This window comes from Colius striatus, chromosome 2 (genome assembly GCF_028858725.1).
Source record: "Colius striatus isolate bColStr4 chromosome 2, bColStr4.1.hap1, whole genome shotgun sequence".
NCBI lineage: Eukaryota > Metazoa > Chordata > Aves > Coliiformes > Coliidae > Colius > Colius striatus.
The window spans coordinates 21,986,467-22,008,613 of NC_084760.1; the positions used below are offsets into that span (position 1 = coordinate 21,986,467).

The 22,147-nt window shown below is 42.3% G+C and overlaps 1 protein-coding gene across 1 annotated transcript in view; it reads right to left on the bottom strand.

Annotated features, from left to right (window-relative positions):
- HCRTR2 (hypocretin receptor 2) overlaps positions 1 to 15,606 on the bottom strand; it is a 37,899-nt gene extending 22,293 nt beyond the window's left edge. Inside the window, exons 1-2 of the mRNA XM_061990480.1 lie at positions 15,446 to 15,606; positions 15,057 to 15,244 (exon numbers count right to left, since the gene is read on the bottom strand). Of these exons, the coding sequence (XP_061846464.1) occupies positions 15,057 to 15,244; positions 15,446 to 15,606 (349 nt within the window). The remainder of the gene's footprint in view (positions 1 to 15,056; positions 15,245 to 15,445) is intronic.
- Between the last annotated feature and the right edge of the window lie 6,541 nt (positions 15,607 to 22,147).

The window sequence follows — 22,147 nt, forward strand, 5'->3', positions numbered from 1 at the left end:
AAAAATTCCCATGGTATCCATTTCTTCTATTGTTTTCTTCCTGAATACAGAATTTCAGGTTCTGTTAGCTGTGGCCTCAGATATCTGAAAGGCAAGGCTAATAAATCAAGAACTTAAAGGAAACATCATATTAGTTATATCTGTTTAACATTTGCGTGACCTGTTAGGTACTAAAGTAATTATTTCTATAGCATTGCATGATGATTACAATATAACTATCCAGGACTTTATCATTGTCACTTGGTACATGGGATTACTACAGTTTGTTACGTAGGACAGGACATATGTTGTTATATACAGGACATTGAGTTGCTGGAGGATGTCCAGAGATGAGCAACAAAGCTGGCAAAGGGTCTGGAGAACAGGTCTTATGAGGAGCAGCTGAGAGAGCTGAGGATATTTTGGTCTGGAAAAGAGGAGGCTGAGAGGAGACATGGTCACTCTTTACAACTACCTGAAATGGGGTTGCAGTGAAGTGGGGATCAATCTCTTATCTCAATAATGAGTTATAAGACATGAGGAAATGGGTTCAAGTTGCACCAGGGGAGGTATAGGTTGGACATTAGGAAGAACTTTTTCACTGAGATTGTTATTAAGCATTGGAACGGGCTCTCCAGGGAGCTGCTGGAGTCACCACCCTGGAGATATTCAAAAGATGTGTAGATGAAGTACTGGTTCAGTTTAGTGATGGGCTTTTCCAATCATAAGGACTCCATGATTCTATAAGTTATAACTCACATTCTGATAATGTAGAGGTAGCACATAACAGGGAAGATAATATATTGCTGTCCTTCTGGAATGTCATTTGCCATTGGAAATGCAATGCTATGGGGAAAAATTGCTAACATAATTTCACTTCCAATAATGTTAATACTTGGGGGTTTTACTTTTGGCTTATTCTTTGTCTTGAGTGCAATTCATATTGAAAGTATGGTCTTGTCTTATACTTAGGGAAAAGTTAATATTAAGCATCAATGTTTTCTGTACTTTTAATTTACCTTATCAATAGGTAAAAGTTAAATAAAGTGTTGTTTTAAAAGGTCTTTAAAAAACTTTTAAAAGAGTTTGATTACTTTGTTCTCATGCTATGGTCTCAACAGTCCAATGTTGTATCTGATTCAGACAGGTGCACCCTTTTCAGACAGGATGTCAGTGTCTAAAGATGCCAGGTGTAAGCAGACTAAGTTCTTTAGCAAGGCCTGTTCTCATTCCTGCCCTGACCTGTTTAGAAAAAAGCAGATGAACATGAACATGATTTCTGGTAAACCAAATCTATTAAGTTAACAAATGTGAGGTCAATCTCACTGGCAGCAAACTGTACCAGAAATCAATGCATAGCATTTTGCATGTTGTGTTCAAAGTTTTCTATCAAGTGTGAGCAATGACCTAAGAAAATACTATCATTTTAATCTTTGATGCAAAGAAAGTAAAGTACAGAAATTTCTAAAGGCCATTCAGTAAATCAGACACAGAATAAGAAACTTGGACTCCTAATTCCCAGCTCTGTACTAAGCCTTCTCGATCACATTGGCTTAACACAGATGGAATTTAGATGAACTCTGGTACCTGCTTTTCCTCAGAGAAAGATTAAAGACTATGGTCCTTGTTACACAGGGAGTAGCAGTATTCAGAAAAGCCAATGTACAGAGAGTAGCCCTGAATTCCATTGAATTCTAATCTATGGGAAAAAGAGGCACCTGAAAGATGGAAAAAAAATAATTTTCAAGCATACAAATACAATTTGATAATGTAGATTCGTGTGTTTCACTTTTAGACTTAAGTCTAGATCATCTGCAGCATAAATAATTTCCTATTCTTCATGGAGCACATAACACAAGAGAATCTTAATTAGCATGTTTACATACACCATAATAATGAAATATCCCAGAAACTTATTCTGTGAATGGATACAAAAAATGAGTTTGTGTAAAAAGGCCTCTGAAGAAGAAATATTTTAAAAAGAAGTCAGCTTTCACCCCCAATTACATCCCTACGCTGGCTGCAATACTGTTTCAGCCTGCTCAAGCACTGGTGGTTTCTTTCAGTGCAGGGTTAAACAGAGCTGTGAGGATTATGGGGACCAGTTATGGGAACAAGACAGAATGTTGTAAATGACAGGAAACTAGTTCAATATATTCCTTCCAGACTCAAGGCCTTTCTGAGGCCACTACAGTACAAGGTTATTCAGTAGTCTTGGACAACATCTTCAGTGATATACCAGTGCTCTAGCAGATCATTGAGAAGGATGCTCTAGCCTGTGTTCAAACAATATTATTTTATAGGTGTGCAAAATAGTTTGACTATGCCAGCGAACATACGATAACCAGTTAAGCATCAGAACAAAATAATTTTGTATGCTCTCCACTCTCCTTTGAATATGCATTTTCATCTCAGATAGTTTTATAGAGAAGTGGAGGCACTGAGCTCCTGTACAAACTGTGAAAAAAATAGAGAAACTAAAAAGAGAAAAAAAAAATAGAGAAAGGAAGCTCCATGGAGTGGGAAATGCCATCTGCCTACCCTGAGTGAAATAGCAGGCAGCTGTGACCTTCTGCTCAGCTTGAAAAAGAGTGGCAAGGATTAGAAAAGTAATGAAGATTCTCAACTGAAAGTGTTTTTTCCAAAGAAATACTCCAAAATCATAAAACAGGAGATGAGGCCAGCACTAGCCTTCCTAAAATACTTGCGAAGACATCACGGAGTTAAAAGGATACTTATTTAGTTAGGGCACAATACAGTGGCCCAAGCTGAGCTCTTCAGACCTCTGATGAAAATCTATGAAACAGCAAAAATAGCTCTGAAGAAAAACTTGATTTAATGTTATATACTCATATTTTATGCAATCTTTCGTGTTCACAACTATTAATAGGGAAGGAAGAGGAAGGGAAGGAAGAAAGTGGGAAAAATGGTATTAACACGGGCATTGAAGAAGATATGACCAGGATTTTTTTCTTTTTAAACAGAAAAAAAAGTGGGAGAGAAATATGAGAGAAAAAAAATGGAGAAACGTCCTGCCACTGTGCATGATTTTCTTGACTGACAGAACTCTATTGGGACCTAATTACCTATTTGATTATTTTCTGTATTTTAACGTTTCTTTTATAAAACCTCTCCAAGTTACAGTGAATAACTTTGCTACAGATGAAAACATGCAGGCTAGCCTTCACAAAGAGCAGTTATTTTTTTTCTCATGGCTATTAAGTAACCAAACATAAAACTTCCTCGTCTCACCGCATTTTATTGCTCCAGAATTAAGACAAATGATTGCTATGCCTAACTCTGCCACAGTGTGTCAGTGAAGGCCCGGAAACTAGCTTGAGTTGTCAGGCTAACAGTGCCCGGAAAAACTTGACGCTTTCCTCAAGAGAGGTCTGCGATACTTCAACTTGTTTCAGAACCCATCCTCCAAATAGTCATGATCTCCCACCCAATATCAAGTCTCACAGGCAAGTCCCTTCACTAAGTTCAAATTGAAGTTAAAAAATGAAGATAGATGCTATTAGAAGTCCGTCAAGAAAGCTTCATTATACTCCTGAAGAATAAAGCCCTCCCAAATATGATGGTATAATGAGATTGGTATTTTTGATGTACAGATTTAATCCCTGTTGGTCTAGTGCCCTGGGGCATTTTAATTAGAGTCTGTAATGCCATCTATTCAATTAGGTTAACTCACTGTATCTCAGGCTGAACATGAAAACAATATACAAGCTCCAGCTGATATAAAATGCAGCTGCTTGCCTCCTGGAAGGTTTATGCTGTCTTGAGCATATTAAATGTTATACTGCAGTCTTTCCACTGATGAACTGCGGGTTCAGCTGCCAATTTGTTTTTTACATGTCAATCCTAAATAATTTCCCCAATACTCCAGAAGTCCTGTCAACCTCATATTCAATGGGTCATTTTCCAGTGTGACTTCTTGGACAAAATAGAAACACAATTTCCATAACCAGCCATACCAGATGTTTCCTTATATAAATGAATGACACCATATCTTATCTTCTTGATGGTGAATAATTAATCACAGATGAATGTAAACAAAGAATTATAATATTCTTTCCCATTATACTAAAATCCAATGATTTTATTTTGCCTTGGTAATTCAGTACCACAATTGTCTGACTAAAATATCATAATATGGCCATCCAGCAGTCATAGGGAAGTAATGTTCTGCGTATAAGCACTGGTCATTAACATCTCCAAATGCATGAGGCAGAAAGCTTCTAAAGAGCTTTGCTCCTTCACAACATTTTAAAATCAGTGATTAAAAAAAAAAAAAAGTGTTAATTAGATTTGAGTTATATATTACTTATTTTCTACCTCCTATCTCCCTCCAAAAAAACCCCTAAACCAAACAGTTTCCACCTGGCAATGAACTGGTTCTCCATACAGCATTATCCCCCTTGGTCTTTTTGGTGGTGCCATTACCTCCTGGGAATGAAGATGGTGAGGTGCTGAGCAGCACAATCATCTGGAAAGGAAGGCTGAGTAGATAAGCTAACAAATGGAATTCTGGAGAGCTAGAGCCCCTGTGGAACGTCAGAATCAATGCATGCTGTTAGAAGCAAAAACACTGTCATTGAAACTGCTTTCATTATAAATGACTTCTGATTGAGAATTCTTCTGCTTTGAGTCTGAAAATCATGTGCCTAAGACTATTTTGTTTTAGGAAAGCTTTCCATGAGCCTTTCAGTAAGTTTATTGATGATCTTGATTAACGGGTGAATTAACTGAATTGCAGAGGATATTTAATTAGGGGTTTTTGAAACCAGCAGTAAGAACAAAAGATCTAAAACAAAGTGATCTCTTCTGCGAATAGCAAGGTAATATCTACTTCCTAGGCTGTCCATCTCTTATCCACTACTAAGCTCTAAACTCACACACTACTTGATTTTTTTAAACATGACTAATCTTATCTGAAAAAGGTGTTCAACATAAGACTAAGTTTATGTAGAAAAAGTAAGAGCATGACACAAAGAAAAGACACTTTTAATACAATGTTTTTATAAGGGAAATATTGAAAGAATTCCTACAGCTGGTAATAATGCCCAGCAGATAAGAACTGTCCTTGAATCTGTGAAACGACAGCTGTGAAGATGAACAATATTCTCGTCTGCACACACAAAGGAATGGCACTGCCTGCCAGTGAGGCAGTAGCTCTTCATTAACAAGACACACTACATGTATCAACAAATTTGAAGAAAATCACAGTGGCATGACAAAAGGAGAGGTGGTTAGGTCATGCCTCCTATGTACCACACATAAATAAGTATATATGTGTCGGTTCCATCTCTTTTCTAGTAAAACTCTAGAAAAAGTACTGAAACTGTAAGAAATACAGCTAAATAACATTGAACTTGTGAAATCTTAAAGTATTTTATTGAATATCAGCTTCACAAAGAAGTACTAATGGGGAACTGTCTCCCACAAAAGACAATGATATATACAGCAAAATGTTTGCTTGCAGCAAAATGTTTTCAGAGTTATTTCTATCTACCAAGTGCTCTATTGTACTCAGGCTTTTAAAGGGACATGTGAGTTGGGACTTGTGTATTACTCATGTTCTCCAACCCACTTCTATATTTTTTGTACTGCCTCATTATTATGGTGCTAGAGAAGAATACAAAAACTCAATTTTGCTTGCTGGAAGTTTATCTCTACAAATTACAATTGGGAGCAATAGCACAACCATCTAATTGGCTCAGGATTCATTTTCTAACTCAGTCACATTACATAATATTAGGCAAATAACTATTTAATGGAAATGGGAGTTATTCCCAGAAGATCAGCTATTCTATAAGAACAGACTTCCCAAAATGCCAGGTTGGTCAGCTCTGGAAAAAAGGAAAAGTACCAACACAGAGTTTTCCTGAGCCAGCTATGTCCTGATTAACACAGAATCATAGAATCACAGACTGGCTTTAAATCATTCTCAGAGCGGTTTAAAATTGTCTCACCACACACACACACACATACACAGACAAATTGTTGCAAGTATTAATTGGCAACTTTGGTCATTTCTGCACAGCTGGCTATACAGAATGATCAATTATTTCATAATCACATCTGATAGCCGTATTGTTAAAGCTATAGCAACAACAAAAATCCTACATAATCCTTACACGCTCTTCATGTTAGAGATGGACCACGAATGTAACTGTCATACTGCATATGACACTGCAATAAAAAGATTTCACACTTAACTATGATTCACTTTAAATCTATGTGACTCATTAAAATCAAGGCGAGCTTCACAGCTAAAGTGCTGTGCAACTTTGAAACCATACATTTCAAAATGCGTCAGTCAGTGTGAAATGGAGTTACACTAGGAAAAACTTTCCATATCTGTATCTGTTTCTAACATAGATGTAAGATGCAATGCCTTTTCTTTAGGCTGTGCAAAGAAAACACATTTCACTATGCTAGTGAAATGCTACAGCAAATATCTTGCACAGTATATAACATCTGAATCTGTATCACGAATCCACAGTGCAAATACAAGATTCCTAAACCCAGGCTAAAATCCTTGCAGTCTTACTACATTGAGAACAAGAAGACAAAGCATAGTTCTGTCAGGGCTGAGTGCAACCCTGGACCCTGCAAACTCTGCCCCTGCCCAGGGGTTAGATGCTTGTGCTGGAGGCCAACTCAGATACAGGGCAGTATGCAAGCTGGGATCAGGCTGCTGTGAACAGAGCTTTTGGAAAAAGACTTGAGACAACTATTCTGGGGCTATCTTCTTTGCCTGGAAGGTTCATTTTAGCTCAAGCAAACATCCCCTTGCAAGTCTGCATGTGCCTTGCTGAGTTTGCTTGCAATCCTCATCCACTGTCTTGACGTTCTTGGCTTAACCTCAGACATGCCTCATCACTATGGATTTGTCTGGCTATTGCTAGGAGGTGATTGAACCCTGGTAAACATCCTCAGACCCGCCATGCTCTCAGGCAGTGTGGGACTATGTTGGTGAGTACATTGCTCTGTCAGTCTTGCTGCTGCCCTCACCTCCTGCTCTCCTTTCCCTGAGGAACAGTCTATTCTAGCTCTTCTCTGACAAATTCCACTTTGAAGATGTACAGTAAGTAAATCAGCTGCTCCAAACATCCAAATCAAAAAAAGGTTTCACCTGACACGTGACAGAGAAAATATACAAACCTTTTTAAAAAAAGGCATTCCAAAACTTTCCATTTTTAGAAAAAGATAGTGACAACAGCTTTCATTTCATTTGGTAATTTCCCAAAGACACTTCTATCTGAAAGGTATTTCACTGACCTAAGGGAAAGATGCGTTAGTCTCTCTTCAGCTCCTGGCAGACAGGGCTTTGCTGTTCTTAGTGGTCTTGGAGTTGTGCAGTTGCTGCATGGCTGTGCTGAGTTACTTTCCTTCTTTCTTACTGTGTTCAGCTTTGAGCCTTTCACTACAACAGGGCCGTTGAGATGCTGGAGCACATCAAAAGAAGCGCAACAAAAGTGGTGAAAGATCTAGAGAATCAGTCCTATGAGGAACAGCTGAGGGAACTGAGGATGTTTAGTGCAGAAAAAAAAAGGAGGCTGAGGGGAGACCTTTGCACTCTTTGCAACCACCTGAATGGAGATGGTGGTGAGGTAGATGTCAGTCTCTTCTCCAAAGTAACAAGCTGTTTGATTTTCAAACATCATAGAATCATAGAATGGTAGGGGTTGGAAGGGACTTTTAGAGATCATCTAGTCCAACTCCCCTGCAGAAGCAGGTCCATCTAGATCAGGTCGCATAGCAACATGTCCAGGCGGGTCCTGAAGACCTCCAAGGAAGGAGCCTCCACAACCCCTCTGGGCAGCCTGTGCCAGGGCTCCCTCATCTGAACAGTGAAACAGTTTTTTTGTATATTTAAATGGAACTTTTTGTGTTCCAGCTTCATCCCATTACCCCTTGTCCTGTTGCTAGCTACTATAGAAAAAAGGGATGTCCCAACCTCCTGACACTCACCATTTAGATATTTGTAAATATTAATAAGATCTCCCCTCAGTCTCCTCTTCTCCAGACTAAACAGCCCCAGTTCCCGCAGCCTTTCCTCATATAAAAGATGTTGCAGTCCCCTGATAATCTTGGTGGCCCTGTGCTGGACTCTCTCTAAAAGTTCTCTGTCCCTCTTGAGCTGAGAAGCCCAGAACTGGACACAGTACTCCAGATGAGGCCTCATCAGGGCAGAGTAGAGAGGGAGAAGAACCTCCCTTGACCTGCTGGCCACACTCTTCTTGATGCATCCCAGGATGCCATTGGCCATGAGGCCACTTAATACCAGGCAGCATATCTTGCTGCTGTCAAGATTTCACTTGTTTTAGGTCTAAATATCAGAGCTAGTCTTCAGAACTACCACTTCAAGAGCTTTGAGAATGTGTAAAAATAAATGGGATAAGTCTTTTAAAAGTTTCACATGTTTGTCAGGAGTACACCTTGAAAATAAAATGAAACAAAAACACATCCAGCAACAGTAAAGTTTGCTATTTGTTTCCTAAGTTATCTGTCTGTGGTGGGTTTATGTGGGCCAGGTTTTGGTAGCAGGGGGGCTACAGGGGTAGCTTCTTTAAACAAAGAGCTGCCAGAAGCTTCCCCTGTAGCTGATAGGACTGGGGCCAGTCAATTCTAAGATGGAACCACCACTGACCAAGGCTGAGCGAATTAGTGATGGAGGTAATGCCTTTGTGATTAACAGATTTGAGAAAGGGAAGAAGTTGCTGCACAGAGGAAAAACTGCAGCAGCAGAAGGGAGTGAGAAAGTGTGAGCATCTCTGCAGACTCCAAAGTCAGTGGAGAAAAGTGGGGAAGGAGGTGTCCAGGCACCGTAAGAGAGATTCCCTTGTGACTTGTAGTGAAGACAATGGTGAGGCAGACCCTGCCCCTGCAGTCCATGGAGGACCACAGGGGAGCAGAGACCCACTCACGGCCTGTGGAACACCCCATGCCAGAGCAGGTGGATGTCCAAGGGACACTGTGATCCCGTGGGAAGTTCACACTGGAGCAAGTTCCTGGCAGGATCTGGGAACCCATGAAGAGAGGAGCTCATGATGCACTAGGTTTGCTGTCAGGACTTGTGGTCCTGTGGGGAACCCACGCTGGAGCAGTCTGTTCCTGAAGGACTGTTTTCCATGTGGATGGAAAGGGAAGGACTTGTGAAGGGAAGTCCTTTGTGAAGGACTACATCCCATGGGAAGGACTCGTGCTGGAGCAGTTCATGAGGAACTGTAGCTCACGAGAAGGACTCACATTGTAGTTCATAGAGGACTATCTCCCATGAGAGGGGTGGAGGGAGGTATTTTAAGATTTGGGTTTATTTCTCATTTCCCTGCTTGGTTCCGATTGGTCATTTATAAATCAAACCCTCTCTCCACAAGTTGAGTCTGTTTTGCCAATGACGCTAATTGCTGAGTGATCTCCCTGTCCTTATCTTAGCTGGTAAGCCCTTTGTTATACTTCTTTCTGCTCTGTCCAGTTTAGGAAGGGGAGGGATAAAATGACTTGGTGAGTATCGGGCATCAAGCCAAAGTTAAACCACCACATTGTCAAGTACATGCAGGTGTGTTTTTCCTTGCCACCCACTCCTGCTCCAAAACATTTGGGCATTTCAGGGGAATTCCAACTAACTAGTGATAGTTCCTCTGGAGGAGCTGTTGAACAGCCCGATTTGAAGTCAGTATATGATACATTAGGTATGAGATATTTTATCAGCTGTGCTATAGACAGAAGAAGGGAAGAAAACTGGATGGCAGAAGAGTCCTGCATTGGTAGTTTCCAAAATGTAGGTGTAACCTCAGATATAAGAACAATGACACTATCAAAAGCAGTTACAAATTAAACAGAATATGATACTCTATATGGAAAGGAATACATTTGTTGTTTCTCTGTCAATAGCTTTTAATGTTTTTTTACCCCTGAGACCAAACACTTTTCCACTGTTCAGATTCCAGTCCTCCTCCTTTATCACTGAATGAGTTTGCAGCCAAACTATTGTCCTTTGGAATGATGTTAGAATACAAGTAGCCAAACTGTTAATCATTTTCCAGTGACTGGAAAAAACACTATTCAAGGACATTTCTTTTTATCCAACTATAAGGGCAGCCTCCAGGCAGATACAACTGTCCTTCCTTTTAGAAGAACTCAAATGACAATCAATAGAATTTCTATCAACATACAAGACATTAAGCATCTCCCGCAGCTCATCTTCCTTCAGCCTTGGGCATTGCCCTTTTTCAGAATTTGTTTCAGTAGGACTGAACTATTCACACTAAGTAGAATTGCCTTTTAGCATAAAGAATGGGAAAGTACATCTGGTCAGAAAGCAACTAGTGGAACTAGTTGCACTCAAAAGAAAGGGTGTCATTTCAAATCAGCTTCATCTTTTAATGCTTTTCAACTTTTTGTGTACCTCACAAGGATGTGCATGACTGCTTCTTGCCAGTAATCCCCATATCATGCAAACAGCAATGTACTTCATACTTGAACTCTTACATAAATTGAGCTCATATATTCTATATCTTAGGTAGATGAAATGTATAAATATTGTATCATCTCCTACCTGATATCTTTTCAAAAAGGATAAAGCTACATTAGTTATTATTCATCCAGCAGATAAATGTGACTTTCATACTTTACAGAAGTAAAGCCCTTTCTTTCAGTGCCAGATTCTCCAGGTAATCTGGACAAAATTAAATGAAATAATTTAAAACGTGATTAAACGACATATGCCTCAGTTACAGCAATCAAGTAAGATTCATGAAGATCATGGCACCATTTAAGAGAATACATGACTCATCCAATTCTACCAACACATGCATATGTGCCTGTCTAGTCCTCAGTATTCACCAGATACCTTTAAAATGATAACAGAGTAGCATTTTAGACAGCTGCCTATTGATAGGCATTGACAAAGAGTCTGGTGTTAGAACTATACACAAACGTTTTCTTCTCCAGCCTTAAAAAAAAAATCAAACTAGAATGGGTAAAAACCAAACGAATGCTGTTGAGCTCTATGAGTCAGACTATGAATTCTTTGAGGAAAAGACCACAGTTAGATTCTGCACAGATCTGAGTACAACTAGCAGTTACTGTAAAATGGATAATAGAACTATCCAGAGAAGAGCAATTCTCTGTCAATTAAATTTGATTTCATTCAGAGTCAGAGAGAAAAACAAGTATCACCAAATTGTGTGAGAAAAGAAAGTTTCTGAAATCTCCCGCTGATGTCCTGCATGATTTCTTAGTCTTGGAAGCCAGCAGTGCAGAGGACTTTCAAGCTGAGCACTGGCAGGTTGTGTGTGCTCAGAATCTCAGCTCCTGCCAGCTCTGGGGAGGGCTGCCAAGAGGCCCAGCAGCTCAGCTGGTGGGACACCAGAAAGCTGCTTGCTCTACCTTCAGTCTTTGATCAAACCAAGTGATCTCTGCTGTATGTTTTGATTTTGATGAATGCAAGTTCACCAGAAAAATTCTGATCCACACAAGTGAATAACTTAAATGAGGATCATTCCCATTCTCTACCTGTATAAATGGAGTTAAATGTATGGAGTTGTACATTACTTATTATTACCTTGTGGTCTTAGTCCAGTTATTAACTGCTGCAACTGGTTAGTCTGGAATGATGATGTCATTAACCAGAGACCTCTGTACATCCAAGAGATACCTTTTTTCTTTAATTATCTAGTTTTCTATTTGTAAGAAATGTTATTAATGCATTGTTTTCAAATAAAGAAGAAACTTGTATTTACAGTCAATATATGTTCTCCATTAGAAGTCTGATGTTTTGCACTAGCAGTGCAAAGAAGTTGCATGAGTTTCATTGCTTTGTAGTGGTTGAGAAATTTTCTGGTCTTGTTCACAAAACAGAAAGTCTTTACCCTCAACACTTATTCTGCTTCTAGTGATAAATAGTGAGGAACCGCGGCTAGGAGGTGTTTCTGCCAACAGCAGGGGTCAGAACTAGTTACCTTTAAGGTCCCTTCCAAGCCAAACCATTCTATGACTCTATGAAGAAAAAAGCAGGACAAAGCATATTGATGTTGGCTTCTGGATTTCAGATTCTCTCAATGTTCATGAAAATATGTCCTAAAAACATCTTAAAACCTGTTTCTTCTCAGTGACTTGCACTGAAATCTCTCATGAGCAGCAGATGGGGACACACATGAGAAGGACTGACATGAAGCACCTGAATGCAGTAAAGAAACTTGCATTCAAATGCAGAGACTTGCTAACAGTTTTCCTTTTTGCTGGTTAGTGCAGCAGCTCAGTCAGTGTGTGTCAACTCTCCTAATTAAATGGAAAGCTAAACAGCTTGTTATATGCTACTGTAAGTAAAATTCCTGCAGTGTAGCTCACTCAAAAGCCCAGTAGATGTCAATCAAAGTTCAAGCTTCCGATTCTACCCTTGGCTGTTAATTAACTATCAGAATGTTTCAATCTAGTTTATTACTAACGTCTGAGGGATGCACTATGCCTTCCACTTGCACAGATGTTATTGCTGGGACACAAGGAGTCTCTCGATCCCATGTAAATGCACAATTAAAAATTAGAGGCAGTACTGTAGTTTTTTAGTACCACACGGGGAAGAAAAGGGTCTTTCCTGGTTACTTAAGTGTTATTTGAATAGGACATAGACAAAACAGAATCAAAGCACTGACTTTACATGCCACACAAGTCCAGCAGCACTGGTCTAACAAGCAGAGGAAAGCTGCATTGTTAAGGATAATACCATAAACCACCATTAGCCACTAAAACTCTCTTTAGAATCAGTTTTGCTCTGTTTCGAGAAAGTCCGTGACTAAATCCCAGATTAACCTTGAAGGTGGGTTTTTTTTTCAAGAAGGAGAAATTACCTTCTCAGAGACTTCAGCATGTGCACTGTTCTATATCAGATTTTCACTGGTAGTCAAATTTTCACAAAAAAAATGTCTTGGGAAAGAGCATTAGACCACATCAATTTTTCTTCAAAATCACGTGAGCCAGTAATCAGTGTAGTATGAGTTTTCTTGCATAAAGATAGTGTTAAGCTAATGAGCACCTGCAGATTCCACAAACAACCTGCCCATAAACTGAAGCAGCAGGTGGGGGTGGGGGGGACGCGGGGGGTGGGGAAGCAGCAGAGGGGTGAGGTCCATGTAATGCAGAAAGGTAATTTGAAGAGCAAGAAGCTCAGGCAGCAGCAGTCTAGTAAAAGGAGAAAGGTGCGAATAGGCAAATGCAAGCTTCCTCCCAAACAAAAAGCTAACGAACACAAACGTCAGGGAGGAGCGGCTCTACATCAGCACTGATACGCTCTCCATTAGCAAATGCAGAAAGCTTTTCTTCTCTGTGGCTTCACGGGAAAATAAGTGTTAACGGGGTGAGAGCTCCTATAGTTTGAAGATTTGACCTTGAATCTTTAAAGGCGAGAGAACAGCCTGTTCACAGAACGACTGAAGGCGAATAGCTAAGCAGAGGTAGTTCCCCTAAAACTGTCTTTGCTCGAGATTACAGTGAAGGGCAATTTTCTTCCTAGTTTAAAAGTAGAATCTGTTTGTGAGGACTATTACCTTTGTGCTGCCTGTCAAGCAATGGCCCGTGAAAACATACTCAGGTTTTTGAATAGCTCTAATGTAACCTCTTTGTCTGAAAACTCTGGTTCGCCAACGTGCACGTTGACTGTTTACAGGCAGCTAGCGCACCGTTCCAGAAAAGAAAAAAAGAAATCAAAACAAAACACAAAATAGCATCATCGGTCCGGTGAAAGGTAAGAAAAACCTTGCCAATCTTTGCCTTTGGCTGCAGTCTTATTTGCATCTTGCCTCGGGAAGCCCCTAGAGACCTGGCAGACGACAGCCCTGATAAGCATAAATCCTTCCGAAAAACATGAATGAAAGACCCGTATGGCGCGCTGGGCGGGGCTCCGCTCCGTTCATGAAAATGTCACCCGTGTGAATAAAAAAGAAAGAGCAAATGGCCACGACTGGAGCGCCGTGGGCTCTCACGGCGTCACCGCCGGTTCCACCGCCCTAGTTACCATTCATAAAAGCTGAACTGATGGAGACCAACGTCTATTCCGCTCAGACGGCTATCGGCAAACTCGAAGGGCACGGCTGAGGGAAGGAGCGGTAGGGGCGAGGACTCAGCACCCTCGTGTGTGCCCCCCATTCGCACGGCTGCCCTTTCCCGGAGCAGCCAGCTTCGGGGTGTAGGAGCGGAGGAGCCGATCCAGGGAGGGGGAGCGGCGGGTGGACTCCCGACGGCCAGACGCGGCCCGTCGTTGTCCCAGACCGCCTCTTCCCGCTTCCCACCTCCCGCCTCTTCCCACCCCAGCCCCTGCCCCCGGCTCTCCGCCGCGGTCCCCCGTCCCCGCTCCGGGCCGCCCGCCGGCTCCTTCACGGGTGAATGGGAGCGGGGAGGGGCGGGCTCCCAGGCGCCGCCTCGCCTCGCTGCCCTCAATGGGAGCCCGCGCGGGCGCCGCCTCCGCCGCCCCCCCGCTCCCCGCGGCTCGCGAGCGCGGCCGTTGCGCCGCCGGGCCGCGAGCTGAGCCCGCCGGCTGCTGAGGGTAAGCGGCTGCCGGTTCCCCTCACGGACTGGGCGCCGGCCTGTGTCCGGCGCCCCGCGCCGCCCCGCGCCCCTGACCCCGTCCTTCAGAAAACATCGGGTGTCCGTTCGCCTCGGCGCGCAGCCGGCTCCCGCCGAGCGGGCCGGGGCTGCGAGAGGGAGCAGCAGCCGCCCGTGAGGGCTGAGAGGCGGAGCCGCCGGCCGGGGCCGGCGGGGCGGGGGCACAGCTTCAGCACCTCGGCGCGGAGGACAGGGACGGGCGCCGGCAGGAGACCCCCGGCTCTCTGCGCCCGTGTCCGTCCGGCGAGCTCCGCCGGCCACTCTCCTCCCGTTCAGCCCCACAGCGAGCGGCCGCCGCCGCCCCTGGCAAACGAAACGGGTTTTTGTGGCGTCCCACGGCAAAGGCTCCGTCCGCGCAGCCTTAACTTTCCAGCGGGGGAGGCGAAGCCTACCCCCAATTTCCAGCCACCCTCCGTGCAAAATTCACCTCTGCAAAGGGCGAACGGGAAGTTTAGGGGAGCGCGACTCACCCAGGACGTTCCCCACGAGGGCCACGATAAAGACGACGATATAGCCGGCGATCAGCGCCCATTCGTACTCCTTCGGATGCAAATACTCCTTCCAGAGGTATCGCAGGAACTCCTCATCGTCGTAGTCGGTGGAAGGGGTTAAAAGAGCCTCTCGGGTTTCATTTAGCTCCGAGCCGATAGTCCAATTCCTGAGCGCAGGGGAACCATCCCCGGATTGAATCCCGGACATTCCTGGTGTTTGATCTGGGGGCTGGTAAAATAACAGTAATTAAAAAAACCCCAGCCAGACCCTTTCAGAGCATCCGAGCTTTCTCCCGCCCGTCCATCGAGGCTTGTGGTTGCCAGTGAGGAAAGCGGGGTGTGGGGAGAAAAATGACGCGGGAACTTACGGGAGCCAATGCGGGAACAGACCGGGGATCCGCGTCGGTCCCCAACCCGCCCTGACCAGCCTTTTCCCCGGGCGGACAGGGGGGGATGCAGCCTCCGCACCGCGGAGGCTGCATCCCCCCCTGCCCACCCAGGAAAAAAGGCTGGTCGGGTTGGGTTGCATGCCTCTTGTGCCGGACTGCACCTACCCCCCCTGGAAAGAGTCACTTCGATTTTCCTTCCCCAAATCATACACAGGGACCCCAGCACCCTCCTGCATCTCCGTACGCCCCGCGCACTCCTCAGTCCCAGCTCAGCGTGTGTCCCCCCGCCTCGACTCTGCTCCCCGTTCGTCCTCTCCTGATTCCGATTCCCCTCGATTTCCCACCCTCTCAGACACAAACATTTCTGTTTAAACCTTTCTACATTAAATGCCATAGATACTCAAGATATTTGTAGATGAAAGGCAGTGGAAGGCTGCTGTGAAAGGAAGAAAGGAGTGAAAGGAACCATTTAAAACGAGTGACTAATGAAGCTAATGTCTCCTTCCTGTATCTCTTTGAAAGTTGGGCTGAGTACGGAGCTAAACCAGAGGAATTAACCCCGAAGGAAAAATCCTTAAAAGCGCTGATTAGACAAGAGTGGCGTTCCACGGGCTTTGAAGCTCACTGAGAGCTCACCATAAGCAGATTGCACGCAGATTCCTAGGCTGAGGTTGTTTCACACATCCGATTTGAGATCTCAAGACAGCGACTGCCCCTTAGCTATTCTGAATTGAACTGAACTGGCAGAAAGCATCTCAAGAAATCCCCGACGTGCTACTTAAACAGTGCGATAGGATTCCTGTCTGGTGGTCACTGCTTCTTGAATTATTTTCATACTTTCCCCCTTGCATAGTTCCTGAAAGAGAATGGATTTGGTTTGGACTTGTCCCTCCTCAATTGAAAAAAAAACCCAACAAACTCCACCCTCTTATTCAGGTGTTCTGTTCACTTCCTAGCTGAATAATTTAACAAGTCTGATACAAGCACCTCTTCCATTGTGAAATGGCCCGCCTCACCTTTCAGTGAAGAGTCTGCCCCTCTAAAGGAATGGAGAAACTACCATGGTGGGACTCTACCTTCAACACAAGCATCACAGAAAGGCAGATGATTGTTAACGCTGTCGTGCTTAGCTCTAGACAGTACTGTAAGTTCCCAAATTGCTCTTTATCAGTGTGCAGACTTCTCTACTGCCTTCAAAGTCCAACGCAGCATACCTACACCTGGTCTATCTGCACCTTTAGTTCCCTGTAAAACAAAGAAAAACATCCCTTTTCTATTCTACAAGGAGGTTGACTGGATTTTTTAGGCTGACGTTAAAGAGCAGGATATACTCAGATATGCAGGTGAGATCAGAACCTGTCTTAAATTAGAAAGGTAGTCTTTGTAAGCATCATAAATAAAGAGTAGGCACTCTGCAACTAAAGTAAACATCTAAGACTATGCTAGTTTAGTTATGAATTTTGAGAAGCTATTTAAACTCTCCTGGGAATGTGGGAATGCAGGTCTACGTTCATAAAAAGAGACCTATGTAAGGAGCTTGTCATGGTATCTGCTAGTGGCAAAAAAACTTAGAGCATGAACAGTAACAGACAACCACACTCATGATCCAGCTTGTTTCAGATGTTAAAATATTGGCCCGTAATTCCAATATTTACTTCCAAATTGCCATCAAGTCTGAAACAGGCAATGTCTTTTTTTGATGCAGAGTGGGTTTTTCCTGCCTTCTTTACCAACAGTAAGGAATTGAATTATAAATAATAATAAACAACATAGTTTAATAAAAGTACATGTATAGGCTCATTTTTTTCAACAAGATTACAAGTTTGATTAAGACATAAATAATTGACGATGCAGATTGATAAACTGCATAAATTTGATATTCCTAGAGCACTGTAAGACATTTGTTCTGATTGATGCAGCACATTGTGTTTAGGAAGGCAAGATAGCAAAAAATCAATATGGCACACATTATAAAGATTAAAAATGGGCTAACTAACAGATCTCAGGATGAAATGGTAGAGAAAGAACCATCACTGAGCCTGTACTTTTCTACTGTCAGTTCTTGGTTCCATTCCGCTCATCCTTCAATGACCTTAAAGAAGCTGGCAGATGATCCAAAGATGAGGGATAGTCAGCTCAACACACACATCTGAAACCTGTAGCTAAAGGGCTTCATGTGATCCTTGGTGGTATAAGCAAGTATACCTGTGAAAGCACATTAAGGTAGATAGAAGTATAAGCACAACTAGACTGAGTGAAAATATTCACCATGTACAAAACTCGGCTGCTGAGGAAAAACTTTTCAAATTGAGTCATTTCAGCTGTACATTTCAGTACATTTTAAAATGGAGATTGAATACCTTTCTGAAACAAGGAAAGTCACATGACCTGTAGTATGCAAGATGTCAGACCAGATGATTATGGTAATCCCCACTGGCTTTCTAATTTGTGAAAGTCCGTTAACAAAACAGATTCACCTCATGAATTTTAGTGATGATTTATCTTTTAGTTATACTATTTGCATCAAGACTAGTGCAACAGATTAAATCTATTCCTTTCATTTGCAAGTGAATAACAAATCCTCAAAATAATGTCATTCTGATTTTGTTAACTGTTTCTTTTTCAGTTCAAAACCTATTTAACATTTGGTTTTACAAACGTTTACAAGCAAAGAATATACCAGCTACTCGGTACTTAAGCATAAATTCAAGGTTATATTTATTAACCTTCTTATCTCAGGAGAGTACTTTATATAGCTAACAGCTTCACATACATTGATATCTCTTCTAATCCATAACTTCCCATCACTAATTAAAAAATACTGAAATGAAGTTACCAGCCCTGGAAGATATGTCTTGTGGCTTCCAGTGCCACTTATTTTATGATATTAGACCACGAGAATATAAATCAAATGCAATTTTATGCTTTATTGCATCTGATAGCTCACAGGAACTGACATTCATAGAGAACAAACAAACCCTACTACATCAGCATCCAAGTTTATTGCTCTGTCTAACATATTTGCCCCCTCCATAGTAATAATTCTATTGCAGACTTACATTTCTATTAATCATACTTTTTTTTCGTATCTTAGAGACTAGCCCTTTCATGTAAAAATCTATTTGATTCAGAAGATTAGTTCCATACTTGTCTAATAACAAATTAAATTAGTAAGCCTTTACCAAAGCAGAATGAATTCTAAAGTTTTTGCAGACTTGGGTTAAGAGGCAGCTCATCTGGATGCTTTCTCTTCAGCCTTTTCTGAACATTTTAACAGGTGCTTTCATTCTTAGGAAGCAAGCCACATAAGCATGGCTGCTGAAGAGAACTAGTACTGGCAGTAGAGGTGGATTGTGTGAATATGTCCTTCCGTACTATCTTCTTTTCACTGTTCTCATTTAACAGCTTTTCTCTGTCCCCTTTCTCTCTCTTAAGGGATGTGGTGGTTTAGCCCTGGCTGGATGCCAGATGTCCACCAAGTCATTCTATCACTCCCTCCCCTAAACTGGACAGGGGAGAGAGAAATGCAACAAAGGGCTCACCAGTTGAGATAAGGACAGGGAGATCACTCAGCAATTAGCTTCGCTGGCAAAACACATTCAACTTGTAGAGAAATGGTTTGATTTATTTGTGACCAATCAGAGCAGAGCAGGGAAATGAGAAATAAAAACAAATCTTAAAACACCTCCTCCCACTCCTCCTTCTTCCTGGGACTGTCCTTCCTTCCTTCCTTCCTTAATTCCCTTCCAGCAGTGGAGGTTATTATCAGTTCATCACAGATGGACTTTGCTGCTGTTTCCTCTGAGGCAGAGGCCTCCTCACATTTTCGACTGCTACAATGTGAGGTCCCTCCCATGGGAGATAGTCCTCCAAAAACTTCTGCAATGTGAGTCCTTCCCATGGACTACAGTTCATGAACCACTCCAGCATGAATCCTTCGCACGGGATGCAGTCCTCCACAAACTGTGCCAAAGAAGAACATCCATGGGGAAAACAATCCTTGAAGTACAGACTGCTCCAATGTGGGTCCCTCACAGGATCACAAGTCCTGCTCTGGTGTGGGCTCCTTTCTTCATCGGTTCACAGGTCCTGCCAGGAACTTGCTCCAGGATGAACTTCCCACAGAGCCACAACCTCCTTCAGGCATCCACCTGCTCCGGCGTGGTATCTTCCATGGGCTGCGAGTGGGTCTCTGCTCCCCTGTGGACCTCCATGGACTGCAGGGGGACAGCTGCCTCACCATGATCTTCATCACAGTTCACAGGGGAATCTCTCTTCCAGGGCCTAAGCACCTCCTCCCCCTCTTTCTCCACTGACCTTGCTGTCTGCAGAGATGTCCTCACCTCACTCCCTTCTGCTGCTGCAGTTTAGAAACTGCACAGCAACTTCTTCCTCTTCTAAAATACGTTAATCACAAAGGCATTACTTCAATCACTGATTGGCCAGGTGGGTCAATGGTGGGTCCATCTTAGAATTGACTGGCCCGAGCCCTATCAGCTACAGGGGATGGTTCTGGCAGCTCTGTTTAAAGAAGCCACCCCTGTAGCCCCCTACTACCAAAACATAACTCAGACTACATGGAATATGTCATATGATAATTCAGTAGAAATTCACTAAATTTACTGTTTATTTGCTTGAGCAAACCTGCTCAGCCATGTTCCAAATTTTGTCTGTGAAGCCCCTCTGGTATTTTTTCCTCCAATGGTTACCATACAGATATTTCAAGTCGAAGTGCTGCTTCCTTGGCAGCAGTACTTAGTAGTTCCTGAGAAGCAGGTGTGCTGTCATTAACTAGATAGTGAAGAAGGGAAAATGGTAAGTAAGCAAGTAGAAGCTAAGAGAGAAGGAATGATAGAAAAAGCCAGACCTCAAAACCTATACAGCCATGAAATTCAGTGAGGTAATAAGAGTAGTAACGAACAGGCAGTAAGGTGTAAAGACTCACAAAAGAGAAATGAATACTGTGTTGTTTGTGAAATGAAGAAATTAATCAACAAGTCTTATAAATGAACATAATAATATCCCATCACACAATGTACTTGCAGCACTACATTTCCTTTAGGTCCTTTCTTGTCTGTGTCATAATTAAATCATGAACTGTGGGTCCAAGAGGCATACCTAATTTTAGAGAATCCAGCAGAGAGCTACTAAGATGATCAGGGGACTGCAGTACCCTCCTTATGAGGAAAGGCTGCGGGAACTGGGGCTGTTTAGTCTAGAGAAGAGAAAACTGAGGGGAGATCTCAATATTTACAAATATTTAAAGGGTGGATGTCAGGAGGTTAGAGCATCACTATTTCCTGTTGTATCCAGTGACAGAATAACAGGTAATAGAAAGAAACTGGAACACAAAAAGTTTCATTTAAACATAAGGAAAAACTGTTTCACTGTAAGAGTGAGGGAGCCCTGGCACAGGATGCCCAGGGAGGGTGTGGAGTCTCCTTCCTTGGAGGTCTTCAAGACCCGCCTGGACGCATTCCTGTGTGACCTGATCTAGGTGACCCTGCTTCTGCAGGGGGATCGGACTAGATGATCTCTAAAGGTCCCTTCCAACCCCTACCATTCTATGATTCTATGTTCAAACTTGATACTGAATTTTTGGAACTGCTACTGAGATAAGAAGCATTCAGGAATTAACCTTGTTTCGTCGACTTCAGGCATTTTCCCCTTTTTGTGTAGCAAGCAGGATCTAGTTCTAAACAATTTAAGAGCTTGCTAAGGTACCATTACCCTAATATAGTAAGAGTACCAAGTATGGCCTATTGATTTATTAGCTCACTAGCACCAGTAAAAAGAGGAAAAACTAAGAGAACATGTTCCGTTTCTAGCAGTGATCAGATAAGAAAAATCAGCAGTTGGTTAGATCATGCCATCTTCATCATTAATATTCTCCATTACAGAGCATGTTTGCAGTGGAAAAGTTTGATTCTAGTCTCATTCACAGTACTATAAATTAGATGTTAACTTCATTTATGTCAGTAGGGTTATGCCACTGGAATAAAAAATAAAGTAATACCCTGCACAGTCGTGCAAATTCAGATGAATTGAAAGCAGTATGAGAATTTGAGTCTTGGTGAAAATTCTATTGTGCAACCTGAATGGCCTAGCATCATTCTTGTGTGTTACAGGTATCATGTCCAAGGTAGTACAACTCATTTTTTTTTTTAAAGAAAGGTATGCTGCTCCTCCATGATTTTCTTTGGCCATTTGCTTATTGAAAGTCAAATACTAAAAGGAGTTCAGAAAAAAAATTGCCTTTGCTTAGGAAAATGAATGTGTTCCATCTGCAGGATTCACTTCTCCAACAAGTCTACAAATATTTAAAAGCAAATACATTTAATGATCAGGGCACAGATCCAACCTCAACAGAACAAATTACAATACGACTTTCCCATAGAGCTCTCTGAAAGGAAACTGGAAGTGTGGCCTCTGTTTACTCTTTCTTTTCAATAAGGTGAGGCATACCCAATGATAATTTTAGTTGTTAAGTTTTAATATGGAAAAATCTCTTCTTAACTTCCTGTCTACAGGAATATTGAAATTCATTGTTATAGAAGCCAAGACAAATTTATTACAAGTCCATCAAAGCTGTTAAACGAAGAAGTTTGGGTACAACATTGCACTTGAGCTCAGAAGCAAGAGAAAATATAACTCCAAATACAAAGTGTTTCTTAAAATTAA